Below are 20,247 nucleotides of genomic sequence, written 5' to 3' on the forward strand. Positions count from 1 at the left end.
CTAGATGGACTGGGAAGGGAGTTTTTCACACTGTATGACTAAACTTTTGATCACTGTTTTTTAACACTCAGAGCTTATTGTGCAATAATGATGAGCTGACTGTACATTTTGGCTTACACAGTATGTGTAATACAATGGAAATCTAAGCCCGGTGGTCTTTAATGTACAAAAATAGATGATGACAAATGTTTCACTGTGATTTTCTTTTTATACAGCCTGTAACTGCTTTTGCTACTTGCACATAAAGCAAATTAAATACTGCTGAATTAAATGAGACCACCTTTAATAGCTTATCCGGCCCTGATCATAAAAGTCAATCAAACGCATGTGTGAGTTCAAAGTGAAGCATAAGCATTCTGTACCTGTACAGAACAGCTTTGTCAGCGCCAAACACCCCAACAATCAGGTCTATAAGAGGAGAGAGTGTGAGAGAAAAAGAATGAGTGGCGGTAGAAGTGTAGGAGAGGAAGTAGCTTTGAATTGAAGTGACTGTAATCAGTTAATTGCAAAAGATGTGTGAATGTGCTGGAATCTAACCAGGGTATCCATTCTGATCGACATCTGTGCCTCCGTTCATGGCGTAACCAAAGCTAGAAGGCATAGAAGCAGACGCCCATGTTCCTTCCAGAACTTGAGAGGCCACAGGATTGGGCCCTGTGGGACGCCCGTTATGAATGTACACCAGGCCACGGTGGAACTGCCCACCATATGGGGCAGCAATGGCCACATCTGAGAAAAAACAAAGGGATTAAAAATAAAACCATTTTAAGTCGTGGTTATTGAGTAACTGCCATGGGCAGTACTGTTTTTATCTGCTTGTACAGCCTTTGCACAAAAAGCTCATAAGTCATGATTACTGTTGCACAATGAGGCAAGGAAGACAGTGACAACAGCATCAGACCATGACCACAAATGACTAAATATGTACTGTATGTTCGTCAGTGTTGCAAGCTAGGTTGGGTCCTGAAAGAACAGCACAGAAAACCGGGAAAATATGTAGAAGAAAGACAAAATAGTACCATTATATCCATCCATGTTGAGGTCTCCCAGGCTGCAGATGGAGCTTCCATATCGAGCATAGATCTCAGAACCAGTGAGTTTGATGACATTGTTGAAAGTGAAGCCACCTTTGCCTAGGTAGACATAGACCTGACCCACCTCCCTCAGCTTCCCATCTGAGCCACGGTCCATGAACAGAGGAGCTCCCACCAACAAATCCATCTTCCTGAAGGGGGAAATAAAAGATTTTGAAAAGATCAGCATAGGTTGTGTTTGGGATTTTGCAGTTACGCTTATCAACCAGCATAAAACAGCTGGAAGATTCTGCTGAATAAATGACAAACTTCGAAAGTGCTAGTAATAAATGCACAGAACTAAAAAAAGATAAGCTGATGAAAACTACCTCATAATAAAAACAGGGCCGTTCTGAACAAAAATGGTCAACATGTTCAGGCAGAGAGCAACTTGTCTGGAAACGTAGGGAACTTTATCTTCACTGTTGCACAATGTTCAGATCTCAGCTCATTTTTTGAAATAATGCCAGTGAATGCTCTCAAAACATTGCTGTGCATATATTTAGGCTAGGTTTTCTTGGCCCAGAGTCATAAAAATGAATTGCTAACATGAATATAATTTAAAACAGTGGTTCTCAACTGGCTTCTAAAAAACATTAAATTAAAATGCCCAAAAACCTATGGTTTGCGTGAACGCACATAAAGCTCTTTAATTAGCGTTAATCATTTTTTCACACCCTTTCTGTTGTTGATGAACAAGATGGACTCATTTGCTGAATAAATCACATGCCCCCTATTCATTCAATCACATTCATACAGTAGGTCCAACCAATGAAATGCTTTGGATGTCTTTGGAGGGTGAAAAAAAAAAAAAACCCAAAGCAGTCATTTACTTCAACAAGAAAACACTTGAACAAATGATACGAGTCAGTGCTAGGACGTGAACAAGAATGTTTTGCTCACTTAAAAGATTCGTTCATAAGCAGTGATTCATTCATGAGCCACTAACACAGAAAAGTTCCTAATAATGATTCTGGCCTTTAACAGACACCACTACACACACACACAGATTAGGAATATATATATGACAGTAATTGAAAATGATAATGGCAATAGATGCATCATAGAGCTCAAGCTGCTCTAATTGACTTACTGCTGAATGTCAAGTGTTGTTTACATTTAAATGAGCCTCTACATTCTGTCAATAACAGCAGATTTAGTTGATTTTTGAAATCAACAAACTGTCCCTGAAGCCTTGAAGCTGATCACACGTGCTACAAGCTCTTCAACTCTACAGTTGGGTGAGTTTCATCAATTTGTCAAATCTGTAAAGTGTTTCTCCAGGCATCTTCATGGAGCAGCGTCGCCCCAGAAGAAGCAGGACTCTTCCCACACACCTGAGGGGATTCTTGGTGGAGGGTGTCTCTTCCATTCAAGAGGCCTGTGAGCTTTCACAGCTGGCAGCTGTAATCAGGTTAGATCACACCTACAGCTGCATCTCTGCCAAAGCTCACAGACTTGAAGAGCGCTACCTGAAGAACTGCGGTCTTTCCTGACATCCGTCCAGCAGCCTCAGTCTTTTCAGTGGACGAGTGTCTGGAGCCTCTGTGTCAGCAGGAAGATCCCGTCTCCATCCACGGCTGCTGTGTGCAGGACTACCAGGACATTTACCGCTCTGTGGAGCCCATGATGAAGACACACTGTGGTCAACAGCGTCCCTACAGCCTTGAGCTGGGGCTGAAGATCAAGCAGTGCCTGTGTGAGACGCTCAGCTGCCCTTCACTGCTGGAGCCAGAGCAGCCAGACGGACGCGTCTTCATTACTGAGAGCTTCACAAGCAGCAGAAGCTTCGCTCCACAAATCCACGTGAACGTCAGTGAAGAACCTTTGCCTGAGCAACACCGAGTCATCACAGTGTCTCATGGAGCATCACACAGTGGGACCTACATTTGTAAATACTGTATATATTGTACATAGTTATAGAGTAAGTTTATAGTTATAGAGTAAGTTTTATTTTGTAGAGTAAGTTTTATTTTATACATTAAGTTTATAGTTTGCAGAGTAAGTTGTTAGCACATTGCTGTATTGTTGTTCAGATGTTTTGGTGATTGTCAATGCAGTGTTTTGTGGTCCTCTGTTGTTCTAATTGGCTTTTAGTGCTTTGCTACATGGTTGTGGGGATGTTTTTGGTTGTTTTCTGTGCGTTGACTTGCGTTTGCCAAGGATTTCTGCACAGTTGTTAGCTTGTTGTGTTGCGGTTGCTGGACTCCTCTGTTTGATTTTTATGCGTTGCTATGTGGTTGTCAGGATGTTTTGAGTGGCTGGTTGACATGCGGTTGTTTTAAACAGTCAGGTTAGGGTAGGTTAGGGTCCCTCACATGGTTTGCAGCTTGACGTGCTGTGAGGGCTTGTGTGCATCAGTGATGCTGAGAGCTACGCCACTGGTACTTCACAACTACTGTAGGGTCACCCATAGAGGACAGGTCTCAGCTGAGATGCCAGACGAAGACAAACCACCTGATTCTGGACAGCAGCAGACTGACCTGATGCTCCTGCCAGAAGATCAGTCTTGCAGCAACAACAACAACAACAACAACATTAGAACATCATACTCCAGGTAAGAAAGCCTGTGTAACGCTGTGTAATGTGCTTATTTGTGCATCAATAATCAAAATGTATGTTAAGGTGCTCTGTGAAATTTTGGGGGCAAATTCCATTCATTCCAATAGGAATCCATGCAACTGGGAGGTTTGCGCGAGGGCATAAACGTTCCCCATGCAGATTTCACTCATGTTCAAGCAGGTCACGCAAATTCGCTGCGGTGACCAACAGAAAGCTTCTTGGTTTGAAATTGACTTCTGTGTGAGAAGAGCCTCATACTGTACATTGAAAATCAAAATTAGAAGCTCAAAACTGTATTTAAAAAAACTAAAAACTAAAAGCTCAAAACTAATAACCCTCTTTTGTTGGTTTCCAGAGCATTGTTATGTGGTTGATGTAGTGAAAAAAAACAATAAAAATACAAATGTTATTCAAGTTATTTTTTGTTTTAGATTCATTTCTAATGTCTTATTATATATTTAATATATATATCGAAAAATGGGTTGTGTGAAATTTTTTTAGACTCAGATTTTCAATGTATGGGCAGCAAACAGTTGAAACATTCTTCAAAATATCTTCTTTGTGGTCCACAAAAGAAAGTTATACAGGTTTAAACAACATGAGGTTAAGTAAATAATAAACAATTTAAATTTTTGACTAAAGTGTTTGTCTTTAAGTCTGTAAGCTTGATTTCCTAAAGGCCAGTTTAAAGAGTGATCTGCTTTACATCAACAAATGCTGAATTCAGAACGCTCTGAACATAAAATTGACTTACAACCCATCGGGTCGCGTGGTTGTGGCTAGAAGGGATACAGCTACAGCTGGAAGTGAGGCAATTCTAATTAATCCATCCAATCGGGCAAGATTTTAGAGATTTTGGTTTAAAGGACTTTGCCACAATGTAGGTAGTTCAGTAGTTGTCCTCTTCACTGCCCATTTAATTTATTTTTTCTTTTACATTCTTCCTGTCCATTCGGTGAGATTTTGCATCACAAAACCGGGCCACGCCCTACCAGTTGTGAACCACTGATTTAAAGTATCCATTAGTGCATGAATGCACATTCTTAAAATAAAAGATTGTCAAAAATGTATAAGAAGAATCATCAACCCACACTGAGGAAAAAAACATCCAACAGTGTGTGAGTGTAAAGCATTAATTACCCGTCATTATTGATGTCAACAGCTGCTACAGAATGACCGAAGTAAGCAGCCATCTAAGGTGGACAGAGAAAAAAACAAAAAAGCCAATTTAGACTAGACTGGAGCTTTAGACTAAACACTGTTTTTAAGACAAACAAAAACAGTAAAAATGTAAAATACTGGTCTACATAAAAGTTATTGGCCATAACATTCAAATCAACCAACATAATGTCAATGATACTACTACTACTAATATATCATTATCATCACTGGTATTGGTGGTGCACCCTACAGCATATCCACGTAGATTCAGTTCTTGATCTTATTGAAATCTCTGTTAAGCTCATGTTGACTTAAGCTTGATTAACTGTTGATGAATCATCACTGAAGCAATCACAATCAGCCCAAAACACCTCTTTTCCCTTCTTGCTCTCGTGTGTTTGCGACACCGCTGTCAATAGCTTCCAGATGTGGGAGTGGATTTAGGACATGAACTTGTTGCTCGTAAACAAATGTTGAACATAACTGTGCCATGACCACGAGCACAGGCATGTCATGTGACCTGCAGGCTGCTCACAGGCAAGACTGCTCATATATGCTCTTATCCTGTCATTTACCACACATCACAATGTAAAACAAACACTTTTGTAATGCTCACCTGTGTGCCTGTGAAATTATACATAGACTCCATGTTCTTCCCATTGAAAATGTTGACCTAACAAGACAAAACCAGACAGAGATTCATGCAAGCTGTTTCAAGCAGAGTTGCATCACTTTTATGGGTTCTCATCAGATTCCTGACCAAAAATAGTATAAAACTCACATAACCGAGAGCCTTCTCCCCTCTAGGAACTCCAGTGACATAATCTAGAGAGGCAGGAAGAATTAGAAATGAGTTGGACACAACAATGCTTTCATTCAGCAGAGAGGTTTCTTGATTTCAATGTAGAGAAAAATCTGATTTAAGCACTTCACGTAATGCACTACTTTAGTTTGCAATACTATGGGGCTGGAATTCAGAGCAGGCCAGTAAAGACCAGCTAAAACAAGCCCCTGACAACTTGTGGTTGTGGGGTGCTTAAAATTACATTACTGTTCAAACATTTGAGGTCTATTAGATTTTTTATGTTTTTGAAAAAAAAAAAACTGCATTTATTTGTTAAAAAATACAGTACTGTGAAATATTATTACCATTTAAAATAATGTTTTCTATTTGAATGTATTTTAAAATGCAATTTATTCCTGTAATGCAAAGCTGATTTTTTTTTATCAGCAATTACTCTAGTTTTCAGTGTCACATGATCCTTCAGCAATCATTCAAATATACTGATCTGGTGCTCAAGAAAAATCTATTATAATTATCAATGTTGAAAACAGTTGTGCTGCTTAATAATTTCTGAAAACTATACATTACACTTTTTTCAGGATTCTTTGCTGAACAGAAAGTTCAAAAGAACAGTATTTATTCACAATAGTGATTTTTTGTAACATTATTAATGTCTTCCATCATCATTATTGACTTTGATTTAATGTGCCCTTACCAAAAAAAAACAATATCTAACCGATCCCATCTATTTATCATTTCCAAAATATTAACCATATCAAAATGATTAAATATCTTACCAACTTCACCGTCATCATTAAAATCACCAACGGCCACAGAGTAACCTAAGAGCAAATCAAACGATGACATTAATATCTGCACTGCACTGGCGATTGTTTACTTTGTATTTTCTGATCACTGCAACTTAAAACACCTAAACATTCATTACATATGTAACCTAATATTACAGCAAGCTCTACTCCTGGTTTCCAGGTAACAGTGCACCACCACAAAACAAAATTACAACTTTAAGAAATATCAAAACAAAAGACGCACACAGGCTTACCCAAATAACTGTCATCATACTGAGCTCCGGCTGACTTGGTTGATAACTGGTTACCGTAAGGAGTAAAAAACTCCTTATTGTATCTGCTGATGACCTCAGTGATGTCATCTGAGATCAGCTGACCTAGAAAGACAAAAAACAGTTAGGAAAGCACAAATATGAAACACACATTTGAAATGGAGTGTGCAGGTAATAGAGATTTCTTCAGCCTGCATGTAATGTTTAGCACACCAGAAAGATGTAGGTGTCAATATATGCAGACATGTACACGTTACAAGTAAAAACATGCTTAACAAAATGTATTCTAAACAGTCACATCGTCCTCAGTCATGTAACACTACTATAAATATGGTTGTACTACATGCATTTTGTTGTTCTTATGGTCTTTAAACTTAACTAGACTAATATAGACTCTCGCAACATCAGTGTTAGGGAGTAAATAATTAAATGTTGTGATGCCACTAACTTCATTTTTCAGCAGTGTAACAGGAGCTCAGGTTTTTTAAAACAGTGTAGCTTTTTCAGCAGCAAGTTTTTTTTTTTTTTTACAGTACATTAACATGTTTTACGCTACATTTTATTGCTCACACAGCCTTACGACAGTGCGAGCTGATGCAATAATCAAACACACTCCCTTCAAATGATCTCTTACTTAAGTCTAATTTATTTCAGGGGCTACATTTCTTCAGTTTGTTCATTTAAATGTATCACTAAAAATAAGTTATACATTTTCTGAAAATTAAAAAAAAAAAATAATAATAATTTGAGTAACCAGTAAAGTTCCCAGAGAAAAATAACTCATGAGGCTTAAATGATAATGTAGGAATACATTAACAAATGTAAACACAACAAAATAAAGACTTATTTCAAGTCTATCCAAGGTTAGCTTAGGTCACTGTGTCATACATTTCTGAAAGCATTTTACTCTTAGCATGTTGTATAATTATCATACCATCAGCAAAGAGAGGTAAGACGAAAACAGAAAAAAGTTCCTTCAGTCTGTTCATTTAAATGTACTGCTAAAATAATTTAAAGGTGCCATAGAATGCATTGATACAATATTTTAAATTGTTCTCTGATATCTACATAGAAGGTATGTGGCTTAGGTAAGGGCAAAAAATCTCCAGAAACGGTTTTACATATCCATTTACAACCCTAGGATTTGTCCCTAGTATTAAATGGTCTGTTTTGACCTTATTTGGAAGCGTCATGAATAATAATGTTGAGCTCTGCTCTGATTGGCTGTTTCACAGTGCGCTCATTTCAGTAGCTCACACAGCAAGAATGAAACACAGGGAAAATATATATTTCAATACTGTCTCGCAGTTATATCGTTGGGTAATTATACTGTATATAAAATGTGGGCATCAGGGAGCCGCTATTAATATGCGGGGCATTGAAACTGCTTTCCAATGCACGATCGTTTTATTTTCACGTTCGAGATTTGCGATTGCACGTGCTCTATGTAAACTACAGCGGCAGTACTTACCACACATTTTACAATTACTTCAAATTACTGAGTAACCAGCACAATTCCCAAACGTGCCCCACATTTGTTGCCTTTTTGTAGCAAAATAATAATTTAGTTAATGAGACATAATGCAGGGTGCAGATAACGCAGGAATTCATTCACAAAATGTAAACAAGTGAAAATAAGAAGTTCAAGTCTAACCAAGCTTACTATCAATCACACAATTACATTCACTTTTCTGAAAGCATTTTACTCTCAGCAGGGTGTATAATTACCATACCACCAGGAAAAAGAGAGACTCAGCAGAAAAACTAAACAGTTTTCACAAAAGGCTATTAGAAAGGTTTTAAACGGAACCTTTAAAATGATCACTGCAGGTCATGAAATTCATGAAAGATGTGTTAAAGATGAAATGCCTTTTCTGGGCACGGTTCCTACCATGACCCCACCCTATGAGGTCATAACAGAGCTGAGATTCGGTAAACAGCCATCTCAACATTGCACAGCGCAACACAAAACCTTTCAATGAAACAGCAGGCGCATCTTCACGGAAGGAGACAGCATATCATTCTGCATTATTTATTGACTCAAAAACATAGCTCCCTCTCCTCTGAGCAGCATTTCTCTGGCAGGCGGGGACCAAAGACACATTTGCAAATTTAAACATGCATTGCCATTGTTGTGCAAACATTCACTGGCCGGTTTTGTGTGAATGCTATATCTGAAGACACAGCAGACATTCTTTGAGTCACAAAAAATCCTGACAGAGCACATTGTTGTTTCCCTTTTTTCCATTATGCTTTTCAATGTCAAATTCACAGAGGGATAATCAAATAAATCAGTTTACCTTGCCAATAAAAGCTTCCTGGTCCTCCAATAACAACCCGATTCTTCTGAAGGAGACATAAACACATGTTTTCATACATTCTGTACAAGTTTGGGCAAGAATAGGCAATAACATACACCGCAATGTAAAAGCAGCTATATATATATATAGAGTAGATATAGTCCAAGAAGAGATGTCCCATTTTAGTGTCCACGCCAAATTTAATTTATGAAAGTGATTTTATATACTTAAAAAGCATATTAAATGCAAATGTTTACATAAATGTTTCAAATACCTTTTGTGAAAATAAAATGTCAAAATATGGGTGAAATAATGTTCCATTGTCATTCAGCATAACAGATATTTTTATGTAAAAAAGAATCAACATACTTATTCTGTAATATATATATATATATAAAAGAAAAAGTGATCATATTAAATGTTATTATATTTTCAATGATTAAATCTAAAATATAATTATATTTTAGATTTTTTTTTTTTTTAAATCTAAAATATAATAATATATTATATTTCAGATAATTAAAATTATTATATTTTAGATGACCAAGTGGTTTGAAGGATGGTGGCAAGGACTGGTAAAGATTTAAAAATTACAAGTAATTAGTTTTTGTGGGCTGCATTGTGATCCTTAAACAGTTGTATTAATATCTAATTAATATATAATATATATATTAAAATATAATATATAATGAAGTTATATTAATATAATAATATTAACAATATAATGATTCTTGTTGTAAAAATGCCAGACAAAATGTTTTAGTATATAAACTACTGTAGCACAGAATGACATTGTACCCAATATCTAAATAACTAAAACAATTTCATTATTAATGTTGCAAAGAAAGAGCACACTCAATAAATAAAACATTTCATTAAAAAACAACAACAGATATAATGGGTTTATATAATGGTTACCTATCAAACCTATAATGGTTTGATAGGAGTTGTTTCTATATTTTGTTATAATGTAATGTTGAAAATTCTGATGTAATGAAAAAAGTGTCCTAATATTTTTGGGGTTAAAATTAATATAAAATGTAACAAATAAATAAATAAATATATAAATATAAATATATATATATATATATATATATATAGAAGCAGATTTCTGTGAATTTAATACCTTCACAAAGTCAGCACTGAAACCTGCTTGACAAAATCCTTGTCCCTCAGGTGAGTTTGAGTCTGATGTAAAAAAATATATATATAAGCAGAAATCGTTTTAAGGAAGTCTCAGAATGAAAGAAAGGTGAGAAAAAGGAAGGCAAACTTCAGACAGAGGAAGTGTCATAACCACATGCACACTGGCACATTGTCTGGTGAGAACTTTAACTCACACTCTTAAAAACCATGAGTGATAAGGAGATGATACACAACTACGATACTCCATTAATCTTAGTTAAGACATTTCTGAGGGAGCCTACTAGATATGACCCAATAAGGGCATGAGCAGTCTGAGGTAAAGAGCAGTGATCATGTACATACTAGAGCGGCAGGGTGAATATTCCACAATGTTATTGCCTTTCTTCAGGTAACATGTCCCAACAGGCTCTCTCTCTGATAATCCATACGTGCTCCACTGGTAGAGAGGAGCACATGCCTGAAAAAAAAAAAAGAGATGTGCAAATAAATACAAGAGTAGTAATCATGTTCTTTCTGTAAATCAGCTCAAACCTAGTTCTTCCAGACAGCATGTTGGAAACTATCTAATTACTTTAAATCTTATTTATTTTTAGTGCCACATCAACACTGAAAGACAAGATCAAAGTACTTCAAAATAAAAGAGGCAACAGCTTCTTACAATATTGCAATAAAGACTACATAATTCCAATTTGACATACTGCCTTTTAATCTGGGATTTCTGATGCATATAAAACTGTTTTACGAATAAAATATTTTTATGGTCCATAAAACAAAAACGTGCTCTGTTGCAGCAGTTTTCTTTCCTTTTTGAGCTCTGTACAATCTTTTTTCAGAGCAACTTTCACACCCTCCACAGACAGACTCACCAGAATATGGTCCCCAGAGGAACGCACAGTGGCCCCAAACCATTGATTTGACTTGAATTCCATTTGCTGTCCATTGGAATTCTTCCTGTCATCTGTGATAGAAAACGACAGGGGGAGGGAGAACAGGAAAGGAGGAGATGGAGGGAGGAACGGAAATATAAATTAGGTCAGTTAATTAGAATCATCAGACTGTCATCATTTCCTTTGTAGTGGACTACACAGCTCTTCCCATCACTACAATCTCATCCACTGGCGTGTTCAAATTACAACTGATTTCAAAAGGTCTGATATGACAGAAGCCTCAGAGTTCAAAACGTTGAGTTGATATGCTGATATGAAACACTCTCTCATCTTGTTCATTACCAAACCATCTGAAGTTCAATCCTAGGTCAAGTAGAGTGACAGCTGAATCTATTCATGGCATGATAGAATTAAACCCTATACCTTTCCTGCTATTAACAAGCACAATGAACCTCTAGTGACAATAATAAGAGAAGTAGGCCCAGAGGGAAACTTTTTTTTTTTACAATTTCTGTGCTCATTTTAGGGGAAATGTGGAATTCTGGATTTAAAAAAATGCAAAAACATGTTATGAAGCTCAGACTACTAAAATCTTAATGGTAACTGAAAGCATAATCATATTAAGGGATGGATGATTTATAGAAAATGAACGTTTTTTTCAGTGCTTCTGCAGAAGTGTCAGTGATTTGTTCATTATAACATTATTCTGACATCATTAAATCACTCTTTTAGTTCTGTAATATTTACTCTAGGATTCCAAATGAATGCTCTTCCAACAATACTTTGCAGTTGAAGGTTTTCCTAGTACTGCCGTGATCCTTACACACACACACCCACACACACACATAACCAAAAAGATATTCCCTCCCTGCGGCTGGTTCATCTCAGCCACAGTCTCAGCCTCAGGACGCCCCAGCTGTTCATCTGTCTGTGCTACTGGGCTGGGAATTTCCCGGTGTTTCTCATGGTCAACAGAGTCATACAGCCCATGGTCAACAACTCCCAGGCTTTACTAGAATTAAGCACATAATTATTGCCAAACAACACAAAAGGGGAGTTGACGGTACTGCGGCTCAATGGAAACACAGTTATATAACCCAGCTGTAACAGCTCAGCATGAGCGTTGTTCCATACACAGTGTTTTCCATCTCATACTTCTGACATTTTTCTCTAATCTAGACTTTTCCAGCTCCTCAAACAGTCAGCGGGTCAGCCAGCACAGAGAACACAATTGTAAAGCCACATCATTCACAGTAAAAACATGTCAGGACACAGTTATGCTTTGGCAGTTGCTTAACAGAAGAATGTTTAAGCTTCTTTCTTGCAAAAGTCATTAAGAAACAAATATAAACATTACTCTACTGCAGTAAGTGCACTGAAAGAAAAAAAAATCTAAAATCTTGAAGGTCAGTGGACAATATTGTGGCCCCAATAGGTATCCAGACACTTAAAGTGCTCACACAAAAATGAGAACAGATATGTATAGCTTGGCAATCCACTAACTGTACTATTATTAGGAATTAAAAATAACATATTAGCTCAGAGAAAAGGTCTAAAAATGTGCGCTATTCAAAATAAATAAATAACTGAAATACTAGTGAAATACTGAAGCTACAGTAATTTGTCATTAACAACTGTTTCCACTTTCCATTTGGTTTGGTATTTAATTTAAATCAATCAATGAATTAATTTAATCAATAAACAGCAATAATATTTATTTACTAAAGCTATTTTGTCATTAACAACTGCACTGTAAAAATTATTTTTTAAATAATTTGGTTGGATATTTAGCATAAATAAATATTTTTTTCCACAAAATATATTTATTTAATTATATACTTCAAACTTGTCTGCTTACTCCACCCTGGGTGCACAGCATCCATTAAATCTACACTATACTTGGTTCTTTTTCCAAGAATTTCTTTAAGGGTGAAAAGGACACAAAGAGGAGTAGTTCAGTTGTTGGTGAGAACTCTAAGCATACTGAGATAATCCAACTGAAGACCTTTTTGTTTGTCTGGTAGTTCCTCTTCTAGCAATCCAGCTTGGCTGGCAGGGTAAATCAGGCCAGACTAGTCTATAACGGTAACTGAATGCCAATGAGATCTGGCACAAAAAAACTGGTGCCTATATTCACCTCAGAGCAATGTAAGGCTGAACAAAGTCCTGTTAGTGTGAAGAATCTGCAAACTGGTTAGTAGGCCAGCACATGAATTTTGTGAATGGTAAAAAAAAAAAAAAAAACCCTTCTCTGTTGTAGGTCATTGCCAAGCATGTGAATTCAAAACATTCTGCAACAACAATCTTACAATCCTAGATGAGCCTTGAAATGATCCCAGACTCCCTCGCCTGTTATTTTTCCCCCACCTATTGAAAATATTTCGAGCAAAGCTGATATATGACCCAATAAATCATTAAAAAGCCACAGGCTACTCAGAAGGTCCTTTAATAAATCTGACAAACACAACCTCTTCCATTAGCATGCAATGTGAATCAATAGACAGACAGATAAAGCTTTAAATAACAGCATGTTGGAGCAAAGACTGCACTATGACACAGTGCTGCATCTTACCAGTGCTGTCAAACTCAATCTGGGTGCATGAGCCACTTTTGTGCCAGGGACAGTTGAAGACAGCGCCCCTCTCAGTGACTGTTGACGGGGTTTGATCAGATGTGTTTGCCCTGGGTGCACCGACCAGTATGTTTAACCTGGAAGCACAGGGTAAAATGTGTGTTAATTGCTTTTGTTAAATACTAACACTAAAACGCAATAATATTATATATACCACCTGGAGTTGTAACAAGGAAATCTGTCATTTTAATTACATAATACTGAATAATTTTATTATACATTCTAAATAGTATGCATTATTATAAAAAAAAAATTATATATATACATACACACAAACATTTAAGAAACGATAGTCCTTTACTGTGATGAAAATTGTTGTTAGTAATGTAATCCATTAAATTACTCATTTAGCTAATGTATTCTGACTACCTTTTGATTACTTTTAACCTAACGTTTTTTATCACATAGTTTTGAATGGAATTATATTGTACCATATTCATAGAACACAACGAGAAAAATAAATGTGTGTGTGTATATAATATATATATTCCACTTTTTGTTCTCAACAACAGGAAATTAAACATTAATTAATTATGTCAATTCCCAAACTGGGTTAATTATGTTTGTAACTGCAGTGGATAAGTGAATTGATGAAAACCTAATGATTAATTAAATCATATTAAAATGAACATATTATTTAGAAATAAAACAAATCCAACTAAAAATAGTTTATTTTTATATCTACATGTCAATGTCACCATTAACCGACATCGAGATATGGTAACATTTCTATAAAATTACAATAAAACCTATACATGAAAATTCAGTTTAACATGTATTGAATAAAATACTAAATAAACTGTTATGTATTTCACATAACAGTTCTACAAAAAATAAAAAGCTTAATTTGGCTATAACATACCGAAGTGTAAAACCATATAACCTTTTCACAACAGAATGTTCTCCCACTTTTTCAACATTGTTAAATTTGTTAATAAACGTATCTTTTAGAATTCTCATGCATATTTAAAAAGAATCATGCCTCTTTCTCCAAAAAAAAAAAAAAGAATGCAGTCTGTAAATCCCCCTGGGATCCTCCATAGACTCTGCATAAAGACATTGGGGGATTTTTTTATGTCCAGTTGGCTTGTCTTACAAGTAAAGAGGCTTGCTTTCGACCCTTAACATACAGTTAATTCAAATATATATGGAACAACTGGTGTTTTATACGATGTCATAGAGTAAAAGGCTTGAAAAGATTGTGTTTCCTGAGGAAATAAAAGGCACCAGTTACAAATTGGAACATAAACGACATTCTCACTCTCTAGGGAACAAAGTCACTTTTGTTTTAGAGCTGACCAGTCATGCGTGTGGTCAAAGGGGCTTTGGGGACCATGTGATACATGGCAGAGTGGCAGAATAATTATGTTTGCCTGGTGCGCATCAAGATTAGACTCACTGTACGATGGACGTGTTCTTCACTTTGAATGACTTTGTCATTTTCCAATAAGGTGTTCTGACTTTTTAGGGCTTACTAGAATAGGAATGACTTGCTAGATCTAGCAAATGTTTTAAAGTTTAACAAAATGCCATATAGGGCAAATGTTTTGTAGCTTTAAAAGCCTTCAAATTATTTTCAACAGAAAAGTCATGTTCTAATTTAACAGAAATTCATTGTCTGTATTTTCAGAAGCACACTACCATTTAAATGTTTTAAGAAGTCTCACCAAGTACAGTAAAAACAGTAATACTGTGGAACATTATTATAGTTTAAATAACTGTTTTCTATTTTAATAGATTTGTTTAATGCATTATATAAAATGTATCATTTATTTCAGTGATGGAATTTGCTGAATTTTCAGCAGTCACTACTCAAATCTTCAGTGTCACACGATGCTCCAGAAGTCATTCTAATATGCTGAATTGGTGTTTGATTAACATTTTTTAAATTATTATCAACGGTTAATATTTTTGTGGTAATTTATTTTATATAGTAATATTTTGTAACATTGCGAATGTCTTTACTTTTGATCAATTTAATACTGAATAAAAGTATTAATTTCACTAACCAAAAAAACCTACTGAACACTTGTGCATCTTTGTTTTTTTTTTCACTGCAGGACTGTCACAGAATTACATAATCCAAGTCCACAGGGTTATTATCATACAAGAAACATGATTTCTTTATACTCCAATTACTAAAAAGAACTATCAGAAATCCAACTGGTTGTTATTATTTGTTTTTATTTTGTCTTTTGGCCACTGACAACAGAAGGATGCTGGGTTTAAAATGTCTTGACACTGGCTTTGTACCAATGGAAATGGAGGAAATACTTTGTTAACAGTCTGTTGCCAGCCAGCTGCTCATTATACGCTCCATATACAGGCCCTATTGGGGTTGGTTCTGCGATAATGACCGGATGACTACATGATCCCCACTCACCTAATAAATAAATACATGTAAATTAAATATTGAGTGCTGAAATTATTTTATAATCTTTCCTGTGTATTGTCTTAAAGCTTCTGCAAAGAAGAAAAACAGTCCACTACAACATACAACACAATGGATGGCACTATTGACCAATCAGATTCAAGTATTCTATTATATATTTATGTTATGACCAACCTTGACTATGAGATCAATTCAGTTTGAGACACTCGATAATTCACTGCAGCCGCTGCAAAAAAATATGTCTGTCTATACTTCAAATTATTTTTCATATATAACAGGAGACGGCTTTGTATGTGATTTTTCAACTGCCACAATTTTCAAAAAAGTTTTTGGATTCTTTTATAGAACTTTTATGGCTCTGTAAGTGATCAACTTAAGAAAGATTTTCAGAGGCGCCTCACCATCTTTGTGATTTGTGGGTAGAGCTTTGGTAATAAACATCTCCACATTCCCACGTATCATCAGCCTCCTCATTGTCATCGTTAACAAGCTCAGGTCTGAACTCAAACCCTTCCCTTCCACTGAGCTGCAGGACATGAAAGCAAGAGATGAGTGTCACTTAACACAAAAGACAACAACTTGAAAGAGTCTTGAAGAACCAGGGGCCTGTTTCATAAAACAAGTTTACCAAATAAGCCAGGTTTATTTCAGTTAGTCTGACTTATTGTCAGTTGATTTGGTTCACAATAAGTCAGACTAACTGAAATAAGCCTGGCTTATTTGGTAAACTTGTTTTATGAAACAGGCACACAGTAAAACAGCAGCAACCACAGGATCTGTGAGCACAAGCTTTACTGCCACCCTCTGGTCAAACCACAGCATCACCGCCAAAATACCCATTTCATTCAGTTACTTTTTTTTTTTTTTTTTTAAATCAGGCAAATAGAGGATGAACATCAGTGTTTCATGATTTTCACTCACCCCAAGTGCTCTGCCAGCTTTCTTTCTCTCCATGTCCTGCTCTGCTTTAGTCAGTTTCTCCTGCCTTTTCCTTTTCTTTCAGGCCAAGAATGTTTCCAGAGTAATTCTCTATCAAATCCTCTAGTGAGATCTTGTCATTCTTCTCCTCCTTCTTCAGAACAAAGCCCACAGGAATAAAATCCATTAATATTTGCGGAATGCATCAAAGAAATACATATTTGCTGATTTACATTTCATTTAAAATGAAAGAAAAATAGCCAACTGGCATTACTGATGAAGATCAATATAGTGCCGTTCAAATGTTTGGGTTGGGATATTTTTTTGTTTTAAAGAAGTCTCTTCTGCTCATCAAGGCTGCATTCATTTGATCAAAAATACTGAAAAAAATACAGTGATGAAATATTACAATTTAAATTTTAATATACTTTTAAACAGAATTAATTTCTGTGATGCAAAGCTGAATTTTCATCAGCTATTACTTCAGGCTTGAGTGTCACATGATCCTTCAGAGATCATTCTAATATTCTGATTTATTATCAATGTTGAAAACAGTTGTGCGGCTTCATATTTTGTTGGCAACTGTGATACTTTTTTTTCAGAATTCTTTTGATGAATAAAAAGTTAGAAAGAACAGCATTTACTTAAAATATTTAAATACAGAAATCTTCCCCAACAAGTCTTTACTTTGATCACTTTTGATCAGTTTAACATCCTTGCTGAATAAAAAAAAAAGAAAAAAAAACTAGTGATCCCAAAGTTTTGAACACAGTAGTGTATAGTGTCATAAAATACTTCTATTTTGAAAAAATGCTGTTCTTTTAAACTTTTTATTAATTGAACCAACTGTAGTTTTACTCTTCCTCTAAAAACATGGCCAGTGAATGTATATTTTGCAGTATTATTTTTTCAACATATATATGCAATGTTTAAATTAAAACGGTTTAAAACTGTCGAGTGAACTGGTAAACTTTTTAAGATGTCATAAAACCATTGTGATTCCAGGCAAATGTAATTAATTTGATTAAAATCTTAAGCTTTATATGGAACTAGTGATAAGACCATGTGATAAGAACAGCACGACTGCATAACATATATATCTGTATTCAGGTAACAATTAATGGACTGGGTTTGTTACAGACCCATATTTCACAATGTAATCACTCATTTTAGGACAAAGCAGTCCATATCTAGACCAGACTGCATGTTTAAGTTTTTCCGAACATACTTCAGATGTTTAGTTAAGCTTAAATAAACCTATTCTCAATCAAAAGTTACAATTAGACATTTCAACTCAAAGCCAGTATCTGATATCCTTTTATTTACAATTTCTGTGTGTTGGTGGGAGGGCAATTTAAAACAATTGAATACAAAAGGACAGACAAGTTACTAGTTCATCTCACAAGCTCACCTCTTTCGCTCACACTTCTTGAAACCACTTCAAAAACCAAACCAGACTAGTAATGATGTCGTCATCCACATCTCCTTCTGTAAGGCCAGATGCCACATCTGCATCCGAGAGACTTCATATTCAACACCTCAATCTGATCAACTGATTATTGAACACTTGAATGTCAGCATCACACTTATTCACTGTTACATTCTGATCCTGATACAGGCATGCAGTTGGTTACAAGTTAAAAACTGAAATGAGACCGATCGACTGAACCTTTGTTTTCATTAAAGCAACATTTCAACAGCAGAGAAGAGGAAACCAGATTCCAATAGTGCTTGAACGTCTTGAAGAGGATTTATGTTGGATCATTTCAATGACATGACCTTACAAAGATTTAATGAAATCTTTCAAAAGAGAACGCAGAAATATCAAATAATCGACAGCCTCATAAATATTTGGAGTATGTACCTGCTGAAGAACCAAACCCTCACCTGACTGTGCTTTTGGGGTAGACTGCAATTAAAAAAATTATAATAATTAAATCGGAGAGAGAACAAGAGCCACATCTACTCCAGAGTCTCCTGTAGCGTCCCGGGACATCGAGTGATGAGGGTGCTTATTGCAGGCAGAGCGGCTTCTGACATGGCAATTCCGGTGGTAGTTATTTGTGAAAATATTGTCATTCACATCAAGCCATGTGTAGTTCATGAATGATGCAACAGTCCCAGTCTTCACTCGTCCAGGTCCAGTGTGTTGAGCTCCTCCTCTAGTTCGTCTAGATCCTCCCCGGTGAAGAGGTTCTCATCTACAGGCACCGCCTCTGACACCTCCTCATTGGTTTCTCCGTCCTCCAGCGTCTGGTCCTCACTGTGCTCTCCGTTCTCAACAGCTCCGCCTGACGCCTCGCTCAATTTATTATCTGTGGAGACAAAACAGAGGTCAGTGACGTCAGAATGACATTTATAGACAACTGTGACCTGATTGCGAGTTATTACGTTCATTTAAGACAAAAAGGTTGACTAGTCTAAGGTTGTGAAGATTAAAGCACCATAAAATATAGACCACTGTAAAGCAGTGGTTTTGAAATTGTGGTCAGCAAGTTAACTGGGGTGATTAAAAAAAAAAAAGAAAGAAAAAAACAGAATAGTTATAGTTGAATAGTAAATACTAATATTGAATGCGTTTTATTTTTGATGTGGTTCACCACCTGAATACAGCTGGGTAGAAAATAGTGAAATACATTAAATATATTCCATTTCTCTTTTTCTTATATTGTCATTTTACACTTCTCTGCCTGCCTATTCAAACAAGATCGTACTTACACTAACCTCACAAATTAGCATACAAAAAACACAAAAAGAAGATATTCAGAAACATCTCACCATCTGTCTCATTTGTTGGAGGAGCTCTGGCAGTAAACCTGTCTGCGGACGCCACCGTTATACCCGCATTATCCACCTCTTTAGGGATAAATCTAGCAATGTCAATGTCCTGAACCTCATCTATTTCCTCCACCTGGAGAGACAATCACGTTAATGCTAAATGACTTGAGACTTGAAATAAGTGAATCACAAAGTATTACATGCAACAGACACAAATATTAAACATCAGGTGACAGATTTAAGTCTTATTATTTTTTATCTACAAATGTTTATACACCGCGTGCATAATTATTAGGCACATTGACATTCTGATTATATTTTTGTCCAAGCACATTTGACCAATTCCAAACCACATCAATCTTAATAACTACTATTGATTTTGTATTTAATCATTTATATGTGATATATAATTGTCTATGAAGGCTGGAAGTGAAGAACTCCTTATATTCAGGTGTGCAGAATTATTAGGCATGTTTTCTTTTACTGATAAAATGAGCCAAAAAAAAGATTTAACTCGGACTAAAAGTAAAAAA

The 20,247-nt window shown here is 35.9% G+C and overlaps 1 protein-coding gene across 1 annotated transcript in view; it reads right to left on the reverse strand.

The window, feature by feature from the left end:
* The window catches only part of itgav (integrin, alpha V), a 42,698-nt gene extending 28,361 nt beyond the window's left edge, over positions 1-14,337 (reverse strand). The window contains exons 1-14 of the mRNA XM_016565113.1: positions 14,312-14,337; positions 13,567-13,703; positions 10,974-11,065; positions 10,450-10,564; positions 10,088-10,149; positions 8,962-9,007; positions 6,644-6,766; positions 6,378-6,422; positions 5,578-5,621; positions 5,413-5,469; positions 4,776-4,828; positions 1,020-1,225; positions 538-729; positions 363-408 (exon numbers count right to left, since the gene is read on the reverse strand). Coding sequence (XP_016420599.1) covers positions 363-408; positions 538-729; positions 1,020-1,225; positions 4,776-4,828; positions 5,413-5,469; positions 5,578-5,621; positions 6,378-6,422; positions 6,644-6,766; positions 8,962-9,007; positions 10,088-10,149; positions 10,450-10,564; positions 10,974-11,065; positions 13,567-13,703; positions 14,312-14,337 — 1,244 coding nt within the window. The remainder of the gene's footprint in view (positions 1-362; positions 409-537; positions 730-1,019; positions 1,226-4,775; positions 4,829-5,412; positions 5,470-5,577; positions 5,622-6,377; positions 6,423-6,643; positions 6,767-8,961; positions 9,008-10,087; positions 10,150-10,449; positions 10,565-10,973; positions 11,066-13,566; positions 13,704-14,311) is intronic.
* Positions 14,338-20,247: the final 5,910 nt, after the last annotated feature.

The sequence above is a fragment of the Sinocyclocheilus rhinocerous genome, unplaced genomic scaffold (genome assembly GCF_001515625.1).
Source record: "Sinocyclocheilus rhinocerous isolate Xijiao unplaced genomic scaffold, SAMN03320098_v1.1 scaffold1473, whole genome shotgun sequence".
Classification (NCBI taxonomy): domain Eukaryota; kingdom Metazoa; phylum Chordata; class Actinopteri; order Cypriniformes; family Cyprinidae; genus Sinocyclocheilus; species Sinocyclocheilus rhinocerous.